The sequence below is a fragment of the Panthera leo genome, chromosome F3 (genome assembly GCF_018350215.1).
Source record: "Panthera leo isolate Ple1 chromosome F3, P.leo_Ple1_pat1.1, whole genome shotgun sequence".
In the NCBI taxonomy this organism is placed as follows: domain Eukaryota; kingdom Metazoa; phylum Chordata; class Mammalia; order Carnivora; family Felidae; genus Panthera; species Panthera leo.
In genome coordinates, this window is record NC_056696.1 from 36408723 (window position 1) to 36420940 (window position 12218).

At 37.6% G+C, this 12218-nt stretch overlaps 1 protein-coding gene across 5 annotated transcripts in view; it reads right to left on the reverse strand.

The window, feature by feature from the left end:
- ASPM (assembly factor for spindle microtubules) overlaps positions 1 to 12218 on the reverse strand; it is a 51927-nt gene that overhangs the window by 16610 nt on the left and 23099 nt on the right. For 4 of the 5 annotated variants that reach the window (XM_042926372.1, XM_042926371.1, XM_042926370.1 and 1 more), the window contains 2 exons: positions 6863 to 7057; positions 1 to 4755 (listed from right to left, as the gene is read on the reverse strand). In XM_042926372.1, the coding sequence (XP_042782306.1) occupies positions 1 to 4755; positions 6863 to 7057 (4950 nt within the window). The remainder of the gene's footprint in view (positions 4756 to 6862; positions 7058 to 12218) is intronic. The other variant, XM_042926374.1, reaches the window with a different exon arrangement.

Sequence of the window (12218 nt, forward strand, 5' to 3'; positions counted from 1 at the left end):
CTGGATTTTTATGGTGCTATCCTTAATTTTCTGAAACTTTCGTTTCTGTATAAATCCTCTTGTTCTAGCTTGAATAATGATAACACTGCTCCTAACGTGTAAATATGCTTCTCTTTGAGGTTCTGCAGACAAAAAGCCTCTGTGGTGATTTTGTAAAACCGATGCTGCTTTCCTATACAATAAAAACTGCTTTCTTGCTTGCCACGTCCTGAAATACTGCTGTAGGGTTACAGCAGCTCTTTTCTGCTGGACAAATCTTCTCCGATACACAGCCATCTGAAGGAAGGACTGAATTCGTAGGGCAGCATGCTTCTGTGTTTCCAATATTTCTGTGGCCGTTTTACAAAAAGCTTTTTGAATCGTTACTGCAGCCCTGCCCTGGGAATGACACTCTGCCTCCTGTGAACAAGCAACTAGAGAAGCTCTATGCCACTTCTGAATCCTAAGTGCTGAGCTTTGCACAGCTTCATACGGAGTTTCAGTTCCGTGGCGGCAGAATGCAGATCGCTTCTCAATGGCTGCCATCTTTGCCTCAGATAGGTTTTTCAATTTCTGTCTAACTTTCATGCCTCTAAAAGCAGCCTGAATAATTCGTACAGATTTCTGGAGTGCTAAGAAATTGTTTCTTTCCGTTTTTACCCTGACATATGACCTATAATAATACTGTATAAGAACAACGGCAGTTTTCTTTGCCCGATAATCAAGTTTGGCCCTATGCATTCGGTAGAGTGACTGAATTAGGGTGGCAGCCAGGTGCATACGCTGGATATCCTTTCGGACCTTAAAGCCTCTGTAGGAAGACTGTATACAAATGACCGCTTGGGTACGCACTGCAGTTAGTGCTCTGTATCTCCTCTGAACAAAGACTACTTTTGCTCTGAAGTGCAGATAATGCTTCCTTACTTTGGAGGCCTTAAGATGCTTCTGAAGAACAGTGGCGGCCTGATGCTGCTCCTGAATCTGTTTCCTTATGATCATGTCCTGGAAATCTGCCTGAACACAGGCCACTACTTTCCTAAGTGCATCGTGTTGAAGTGCTTTCCTCTTCTTTGCTCTATATATTTTTTGGATTACTTTTGTGGCCCACTGAATCTTTCGGTAAAAAAGATACTGTCTATACATTCGATATGTGCTTTGTATTATGATAGCAGCTCTGTGTTTTTCTCTTAACAGCTGTCTTGCTTTCATTCCCTTATATGCAGCCTGAATGACCAAAGCAGAATGTCTTTGTCGGACATAATTTTCTCTTTGCAGTTTTGCAGCTCTGTATATTCGGTAATGTTGCTGAATTAGAATTGAGGCATGTTTCCAAGCCTGAAAGGTAACATACGTCCTGTGCATTCTGTAAGTGGCCTGGATGAGAGCTGCAGCCCTGTGCATCGCCTGAACCTTCTTCTTTGCCATCAGTCTTCGGTAAGATGACTGGATTGTAATGACCGCCTTTTGTACTTTCAAGAATTGATGCAAGTGACGCCTGCCACACGTGGTGGCCCGATATCTCCTCTGCACAAAAACAGCAGCTTTTTTGAGGGAAACAAATCTTTTCCTTGCCACTAAACCCCTAAACCTGCTCTGAATAAGCACGGCAGAGGAATGCATCATTTTCAAATGCCTTCTCGCTTTCATACCCCTAAATGCAGCCTGAAGGATCAGGGCAGAATGTCTTTGTCGGAGATAACGTTGTCTCTGCAGTTTGGCAGCCCTGTTCGCTTGGTGTCGCTGCTGGATTACAACGGAGGCTTGTCTCACGGCCTGGTACCTCACGTGTACTCTGTGCATTCTGAAAGCTGCCTGGATGACAGTGGCAGCCCTGTGCATCTCTTGCATCTTTTTCCTTACCACCCATCCTCTGTATGATGACTGGAGTGTAATGACCGCCTTTTGTAACTGCAGGAATTGTTGTAAGTGATGCTTTGCACAAACAGTTGCACGGTATTTTCTCTGAACCCAAAGAGCAGTTTTCTTGAGAGACAGAAATCTTCTTCTCATCTTCAGAGTTCTAAATCTCCTCTGAATCAGAGTTGCAGCTAAATGCATCATTCTTAAGTGTCTTCTAGCTTTCATCCCCCTAAAACCAGCCTGAATGCATATGGCGGAATGCCTTAATTTGTTATACCTTTGAAATTGTACGTTTCTCTCCTTCACTGCCCGGTACCTCTGCTGTACTGTTTGTGCTACCTTCTTTAACTTATTAAAATACGTTTGCTGTCTGTATCTTCTGTAACAGGACTGAATGCGTATTGCTGCATTCTGCATCTTCCTGAGAGTCTGTCTAACTCTTACTCCTCTAAAACTTGCCTGAAGAACAGTAACAGCTTTCAAAATTGTCAGGTACTTTGCACGCTGAATTTTACCTTGACAATATGCTCTGTATCTTACCTGAATGAGGACAGCTGCTGTTCTCATTTTGTGGTATCTAACTTTTGCTTGATGCATTTTAAACATGGCTTTAATGAAAGTGGCTGCTGTGTGCATGTGTTGAATACGTCTTCTCACTCTAATACCTCTAAAAACAGCTTGAATTTTAACTGCTGTCTTCTTTAAATTAAGATATTCCTTACGTTGACGGTTTGCAATTTTGATATTTCGATACCATCTCTGAATTAGAACAGCAGAAGCTCTGTAGGTTGCATAGTTTTTTTTGGCTTTGTAAGCTCTATATGTAGACTGTATAGTGACTGCCGCTTTGTTGTACTCCTTTATTTTTTTTCTTACTCTCATACTTCGGTAAGCAGACTGTATGATGACTATGGCCGCTTTGGTTTTCAGATACAACTGACGCTGTCTCCTTCCAATCCTGTACGCCCTATAATACATTTGAATCAGACGAGCAGCTTTTTTCATGATGTCCCACTTCTTTTGCTGCACATGCATTCTGTAGTATGACTGTATGATGACAGCACATTTGTGCTGCTTTCGAATCTGCCTTCTCACTATTTTTCCCTTCCATGTAGACTGAAGCATCAGTGCTGCGTTACGGAGTTCAGTGTATTCCATACGTTGCTTCTTTCCCGCGCTCCATGCTCTCAGATGTTGCTGGATGACTAATGCTGCTGTTTTGAACAATCTGAACCGTTTCTGGGTTTGGGCCATTCTAAAAGCAGACTGAATCCTCACTGCAGCTTGAAGTTCCCTTCTGATCTGCGTTCGAACTTTCCAACCACGATAAGCAGATTGGAGAGAAATCACAGCTGCCTTTGTCTCTAAAAATTGCATTCTTACATCACGAACAGTCCTGTATGTCCTGTACCATCTCTGAATCTTGATAGTAGACTGAAGCACATACTGATATTTCTTCCTTTTACTATAGCCTCTAAAAGCAGTTTGAATTTTAAGAGCAGCCATAGATTGCTGTTTGATTAGCTGGCGTACTTTATAACCTCTGTAAGCTGCCTGCACACAAGTAACTGCTCTTTTAACTTGCAGGAAGTTCTTCCTCTGACTGACCTGTGCTTTGTAAGCGCGATAGTAATTCTGAATGACAACAGCTGCTTTATACATTTCCAGGTAGTGCTGCCGCATCTTTCTCATTCTGAAATAAGATTGTAGTGAAACAGCAGCTTTTCTCTGTGACCTCATCTGCTTTCGAACGAGGTGACCTCTAACAAAAGCTTGCAGTTTGACACAAGATTCCCGCATCTGGACATATTCTTCTCTCTTTAGTGCAGCCACTTTTATGGACCGGTACCATTGCTGGATAAATAGTGTGGCTGCTCTCAGATGTAAATACTGTTTACGAGTCTGTTTCATCTTGACAATTGACTGTAACTTTACTGTAGCATGTTTCAGTCTCAGAAATTTTTTTCTGGAAATATAAGCTCTATAATATGATTGAATTTTTATAATGGATGTGAGGATGTGAATAAACTTTCTCCTGGCTTGCATCCCTCTATATGCAGACTGTAGAACAATGACAGCAGAACGGGTTTTCTGGTAAGATGCTAGAGCCCTCTTGGCTAAAATAGAAGCTCGAAGATGAATCTGAATTATAAGGGCAGCTTTCTTTATCTTCTTATATTTCTGTAATTGCTGATGCATTCTTACTTGTGCCTGCAATTTGATAGTAATTTTCTTAAGGTTTAGAAATCGAAATCTGTCTCGTCTCATTCTCCAGTATGACTGAAAAACACAAGCAGCCCTAATTTGTCTGCGTAAATTACGAGCTTTCATCCCTCTGAAAGCAGCCTGTAGTTGAATGGCTGCAGCCCGTTTCTGCAAATAGTTGGCGCGCTCAGTCTTTCCTTTCAGATGTGCTCTGTAGAACTTTTGGATAGTCAGTATAGCCTCTTTTCTTCTTTTGTATGACTTTTGGGCTTGAAGGCACCGAAACCTTGTCTGAATGATAACAACACAAGATCTAAGGTGAATATATTTCTGTAGTTCTTTGTGCATTCTATACCATGACTGTATGACAACAGCAGATTTTTCTTCTTTAGCTCGTTTCCTGACATGCCATTCTCTAAAAGCTCTTTGCAATATTATTGCAGCTTTTATTTGTAATTGCATTTTATGTTGCTTCCATCTTCTGAACACAGACTGGATTATAAGAGATGATGATTTTAGCATCTCATATCTCTGTTGATCATGTTTCCTTCTTAAATAAGCAAGCCAATGTCTCTGAATTGTAACTGTAGCCCAACGATATCGTTTGTAAGAAGTAACTGCTATTATCATTCTTATCCTAGATTGCAGGATGACTGAATAATACTTCAATTTCAGAAACTGTTTTCTAGTGGAATATCTTCTCCAATACCTCTGAAATGTAAGAAAGGACACAAAGTAAAACAGACATAACTTTCTATACTTAACACCTCTGCAAGTATTTTTCCTAATATTTTGCTTAAAAATAAACAAGTTAAATTAAAAAAACAATATATTTTTGGAAATTACTTGTCTCTTTTGTTTTTGTTTATGTTTGTAGTTATGTAGTTTCTATATTGACACAGCTGTAGCCAATTCAGAAATCATGATCTCAATCTTAATGGTATTTATATTGCATCTGTGTTTCAGAAACATAAGAAATATAAGCAAGTTTATGTTCTATTAGAATAACATATAAGAAACAGTCAAAATAAAATTATAGTGACATTCTGCTATCTATTGATTCTAAGTAATTTCCTATAAATATACCTTTAGATTTTGTATTTTCTCCTTAATATCAAGACTGCTAAGCTATCTGGTAATGATTGGAAACTGTTTACGTGATGGACCCTGTTCAGGTCTAATAGTTTAAACACAGGAATTTGAGAAACAAGTGAGACAGATCACTCTCATTTTTCTCATTAAAAATAAAATTACTTCTTCCCAAATTTTGGAATTATAGACTCATGGTCAAAAAGTAGTATTCTGAAAAGATCTGAGAAATGACAAACTGTTTATTTCTTGAATAGCCAAGGTTGCTTCCTTCTCATACTACCCACGGTCCCTAATTCCTTCGTCAGGGTGAGGGTTGGGGAAGAATTCCCTACTGCAGATGAATTTTCCTTACACATAAGGAAAACATTTTAGGGGCGAGGTACCTCTGTCTCCATTAGCACTGCCCATTGTTATGCACCTGTGCTTGGTCCAAGCACACCCACCCATGGGTGAGGAGAGTTAGGGACCCTCTAAGATTTTTCAACAGATACTGCCTTATTCCTTTACTATGTGTCAATTGTGGTTCTGTTTCTACTCTTCAGTCTGATGAGAAATAATGTGTACAGCACATTATTTCTCTTACTATAAAGAGATGCATAAATAATTAAAATATTATAAGTAAATTACAGAATATTAGAGACTGAAAGTTAAACCACAGTTAAACTCAACACTAATGAATATCACAAATTTAATAATGTAGAATAAAAGAATTTACATTGTTTGGACCCATCTAGATAAAATTAAAAAAAAAAAAAAACAGGCAAGACAAAATGATAGTGTTTAAAGAAGATGTGTAGAAAAAAGGCATGATTAGCATATATTAGAATAATGGTTACTTTGGGCTGGGGTGAGGAAGCTAATGGACTGAGAAATGGCTTCTGAGAAGCTGACAATATTCTATTTCTTGACCTAGGTGGTGGTTACATGGGTATTCACTTTGTGAAAAACTATCAGGCTCTACATTTGTGTTTTGTGCAATTTTCTATGGGTAATATTTCACATTTAAAAATGGTTCAAAAAAGATAATTTGTTAAATCAGAATCCTTCACTTATCAACAGTAGTAGCCAGACACAAAAATTTCCGAATTTATAAAATATAAAATTATGGGGTGAAGCTTCAATGACATTTACATAGGGCAAATTTAAATAGTACACCTCTCCAATGTTATCAAAATAGAATCTAATATCAAAACCTCACACGAAGTTATGGGGAATGGAATATGTCTATTATGCAAAGTAGATATGTTAAAAATTTTTTCTAAGCAGGAAACTAACATAGGCATTCTATATATAGATTATAAGTAATATTTCATTATATACCAACTAAGTGGGCTACAGAGGAAAACGCACACATTTATCCCAAAAGAAGTTTCCAGGACTCATAGTAAAGATTAAAAAAAGAGCATGGTAGAGTTTGTGGACATACAAAGTAAAATGGTACAGTGGGTCAGCATGTCCCATGGAGAAGACTGCAAACCTCTAATATAAAACAAAGACAGAAGGGGTAAAGAATTAAGACTATTCGCTCCTTCAAAACAAAGGAAGCATTTTGATTTGTTTGAGCCTTATGCTGATCATAGTAGTAGGTAGTAGGAAAGTATTAAATATTTGTTAAAGTACGAGAAAAACACGAAAGCCTAAGAGATACTTTAAAACTTTATATTTTACTTTCTTTCTTAAAAATGTCATTAAAACTTTTTAAATTCAAAATACCAGGATTCTATACCTGAATAACTGATGCTGATTTATTTTGAACTTTTTCTAGTTTTTCCTTTTTTAACATTAATAACTTTCTTTGTGCTAAGAGTCTTCGCCAATGTTTCTGAATGGCCAATGCTGCATTAATCTCCTTTTTCAATCGTTGTTTAGATAGAAAACTGATTACAGCTGATTGAATGATTCTTGCAGCTTTGTCTCTCTCCTAAAAAAAAAAAAAAAAAAACAAACAGAAGACAAAAAACAAAAACAAGCAAATATGAATCAAAAACTTAATTACTTAAGACCTTAAACCATTATTTGTAAGAAAATAATTTGTTAAATATTAATCAAATTGATCCTGAAAATAAAACATTCCTCAGACTTAAGATAGGCTCATCTTTGGAGTAAAGATAATTCTGGGAATGATGAATGGTCCGATAGGTGGATTTGCATATATATTTATAGGATGAAACAAAAATTCCTAGTAAATATAAGTCTAAAATAAAGATCATACACATGTTTGATATACCACAGATTGTCAATAATAAATGTAAAGGCAATTTAAATATGGTATGTTTATCAGATTATGGCCCAGATTCATGTTTGATTTTTTAAAAAGAGGTGGACTGGGGGGGGGGGGTGGTGTTGGGGAAGAGACCCTAAAATAAACAAAATGCCTTACAATAGAATATAGTATTGTTTTGTTACAACTTGAACAAAAGAATTAACAAAAAGAGAGAAGCAGCAAAATACCACTTTTAGCACAGGCTACAACGGTTTTACAGCATAGACACTCAAAAGATAAGAATATTGGATTATGAGAAGTGGTATCAGGACCTATGCCCGACAGCATAGGTGCTCAAAGAGGAGCCACCTACCCTGGGAGCACTATAGGCTGGTACCCTACATGTCTCTAGATCCGTGACTCCTAATAATGCATTACTAAGAAAAACAACATAGGTTAAATACTTACTAGGCACTAGGCACCATTCTAAACACTTCATGAATGGTTCATCTAAATCTCACACAACTATAAGAGCAGATGAACAGGTACTAATTTTATGACTATGAGGAAACTGAGACAGAGCAGTCAAGTAGATTGTCAGTCCACTGGTAAGATAACCAGGATTTGAACTAGGCAATCACTTTGCCAAACTCTTCAAGGCTAGATTTATCATTTCAGTTACCTGAACTGGAAACTAGAATAGAAGTCATTCCCTCTTATGGCAAGAACAATTTATAGCATGTGTGACAACCTCTTTTTAGCTAAATGGGACAGCTCACCATCCAAGGGTGGGCTCTACACAGATATTAGCTATAGGTTCTAGTTATTAATTAATCCTAATCAGTTGTTGAGTGGAAACCGCACAGTATGGGAACACATTCACTTACGGAAGGGATCAAACTGCCACTCTAAGAAAGGCAAAATGTAGTTAATGGATTGAAACAAATACTAACAAATTGTGAGAGTCATATATTAGATCACTTCTGAGTGAGAAAAGACTAGACAATTCTAAAACTGGGCTGCGGAATTATGTCCAACAAACTGAGTAAGCCATCTAATATCACTGTCAGTAAGTCCCATGTGAAGCATATGGACTTTAAGGCTACAGATAGCCAAATTAAAAGCATCCCCCCTGCCACAATCTCAAAACATATTTCAGAGCTACGATAATCAAACTGTGTGGTCCTAGCAGAAAGACAGGCATATAGACCAATGGCACAGAATAGCCAATGGCCACAAATACACCCTCATATATGTGGATAAATGATTCTTGACAAGGGTACCAAGAATGATCTATGGGAAAAGAACAGTCTCTTTAGTAAACGATGCTGGAAAAACTAGATATCCATATACAAAAGAAAGAAGTTAGACCCTTTTCTTATGCCATATAAATTAACTCCCAATGGACTAAAGTCCTAAATGTAGGACCTAAAACTATAAAACTACTTATAGAAAACATAGAGAAAAATTTGATTAACATTGGATTTAGCAATGATTTATAGGATGACACCAAAAGCACAAGCAACAAAAACAAAGAGTAGACAAATGGGGTTACATCAAACAAAAAAATTATTTTCTGTGAAGGACACAATCAACAGAGAGAAAAACCATCTACAGAATGAGAAAAAAAAATATTTGCAAATCATATATGTAATAAGGTACTTGTACCTAGAATATATAAAGAATTCCTATAACTCAACAACAGAAATATCCGATAGCCTGACATACAAATGGCTAACACACAAATGAAAAGATGCTCAACAACACCAATTATCAGAGAAATGCAAATCAAAACCACAATGAGATATCTCTGTACTATTAACGAGTATTGGCAGGGATGTGGAGAAGTCGGAATCCTCATGCACTATTGGTGGGATTGTAAAATGCAATGAAATAGTATGGCAGTTCTTCAAAAAAAATTTAAAACTGAAACTACCATATGACCCAGCAATCCCACTTCCGGATACATATTCCAAAAAACTGAAAGTACAGTCTCAAAGAGACACACCCATGTTCAGAGGCATTATTCACAAGAACCCACAGGTGGGAATAACCCAAATGCCCAGTGAAAGGTGAATGTATAAACCAAATGTGGTATATACACACAACGGAATACTATGCAGCCTTTAAAATGAAGGAAATTCTTCCACAAGCTACAACATGGATGAACCTTGAGGACATACACTAGGTGAAATGATCCACTGACAAAAGGGCAAATATCGCATGACTTCACACATATGAGGCATCTAAAATAGTCACCCTTCATAGAAATAGAAAGTAGCACGATGATTTCCAGGGCTGGGGGAGAGGGAAACGGGGAGTTATTTCATGAACACAATTTCAGTTGTGCAAGTTAAATTCTGGAACTCTGTTTCATAGCAATGTAAACACGCTTAACACTATTGAACTGTACGCTGAAAAAAGTTAAGACGGTAAGTTTTATGATATGTGTTCTTCACCACAATTTTTAAAATCTGGGTTTAAAAAGGAATTTCCTATTAGCTTAAAAATGGAGTCAAAAGTTGCATTTGAGTCAAAAGTTCTAAGAGCAAGGGGCATTCTTAGATATAGTAGGCTAAGGTAAGTTGACACTTTCCTGTTTGAAGGCTATCTCAATCTCAAGCAAAGTAAATGGAACAATTTTATGTGACATTAGGGAAGCTACAGATGGAAAGTAGACAAATTCAAGGAGGTGAACATGTGATGAAATCAGCAACTTTGAAAACTTATACAAACTGATGGTGAAAGTTCCAATGCTGGCAGTCACTGACTGTTTTCTAAATTAGACCACGTCATCATTTTAAATCCTATGCTGTTGGACAGCCAACAGCCAACCTGTTACAGGCTTGTTTTATTTTACCTTGCATATGAGCCAAACACAGGGATTTACTTTGCTTTGCAGTTTGTGCCGACACTTTGACGGGAAGAACTAAACGGTAGAACGGGTCAGGGGACCGTTGGACAATCCTGCTTCATTCATTAGGTAATTGGGCCATTAGTCAATTTTCACTTGTCTCTGCAAGAACTTGAGCCATTCTATTCTCAATGGATAGTTTATACGAATTACAACACCTGAAAAATCAGCTATCTCAAGTTGGTATTTATAGGTTTATTAACTTATAATATTTCTATGAGAATATACAGGGAACCTACTGCTTAATGTCCCAAATAGCAAATGAAAAGATATAACTGGGTGTTAGCATCATTGTGTAAGAGAGGGAGCATGGTCACCTGAGAAAGGAGAAAAGCAGTGGTCTCTAAAAAATAGGGAAATTTCTACTACTGATATCAAAGAAGTAAATCAGGAAAAATGATCTCACCAGCAAAGAGCTAAGAAATCTTTGCAGTTTATAGCTTCTTAAAACAAGATCATCTCGGAAGATTTCATTTGCCACTCACCGACCCCCCACAAATTCTGATAAATATCTGTTTCTTGGGATTTTAAATATCTTATTTAATATCATATAAACAGAATTAATGAAATAATTTGAGAACTAGCCAGGAAAGGGTCTTCGCTGAAAACTCTCCTAAAGCAATTCTCCTACAAGCTTCCAAAAGTACAAAAGTTATCCTTGAAGGGATATGTGGGCAAGGAGGCAGATCCTGAGAAGATGAAGGGCAAAAGAGGGCACAAAGAAGATAACGGCAGCAAAAAAGACCATTTGTGAGTATAAGCCACTGCCTAGCTCCCAAAAGTTACTACCAAGAGTTTGAGTAGGGTGAAAGCAAATTTCAATTAATGTTATTTCTGAGTCTGATAAACTATGACAAAATACATGGTATGTGTAAGAGTTGCCAAAATGTAACTGTTTTTATAGAGTTATTAAGGACTCTATCCTAAATGCACAGCAACTCAAAATTGAGGAGCAGTATCGGGTGGAATGTATTTCTGAAATACCTGATAAATGTATCAAGCATGGTTGCTCATTTTATTTTGTTTGATTTTCCAAATAAGTGAATATGGTATTATTAGTGGAAGGAGTAGGTAGAAAAAAGGACTAAAATAGTTTGTTCAACTTGATCAACACCACTTAACAGATGGTTAAAAATCACATTTTTCTCGAAACTCAAAAAATCACTTCTGTTTACAAAGTTGTATAGTATTAGGGTCACAAAGGGAAATAATAAGTAACATTCCTATCCCTATGCCCAGGTCCTAAATATCTTGAGAAATAAAACAACAGAAACCAAAGTACCACTTTTAAACTAATAAAGAGGGGAGCCTGGGTGGCTCAGTCAGTTAAGCATCTGACTTGGACTCAGGTCATGATCTCACAGTTGGTGGGTTCAAGCCCCGCATCGGGCTCTGTGCTGACAGCTCAGAGCCGAGAGCCTGTTTCAGATTCTGTGTCTCCCTCTCTGTCTGCCCTTCCCCCACTCATGCTCCATGTCTCTCTCTCTCTCTCCCCCACTCTCTCTCTCAAAAATAAATAAACATTAAAAAATAAATAAACTAATACAGAAAACACTGGAAAACAGTTTCATGACAGACAGAATGAACTGGCTAACTGAACTGCAAAACCAGACACTAGACGCCTAGACCCAAGGGGCACTCCAGCACCAAGCCTCCCCGAACACAGCTTGAAAACCTCATGGAAAGCTCCTGTTCCCTGGAGATACATTAGATTCCAAGAAGAAGCAAATGCTAAGTCAGGTCTCCTGAGTTTACTTTTACAAATTTACAAAGGAAGTAAGTTATTCTACTTCCCCCGGAGCAAACCTGGGGAAAGCGGCCAGAAGACACATCCACTGAAGCAAACATCAGGAGTTAGGGAGAAATATCCATCCCTAACTCAAAACACACACAATTACTAAAATTATGTCCATAGTTTCACACATCAATAAAACGTAAAAATCCTATCAGGAATCAACCAACTGG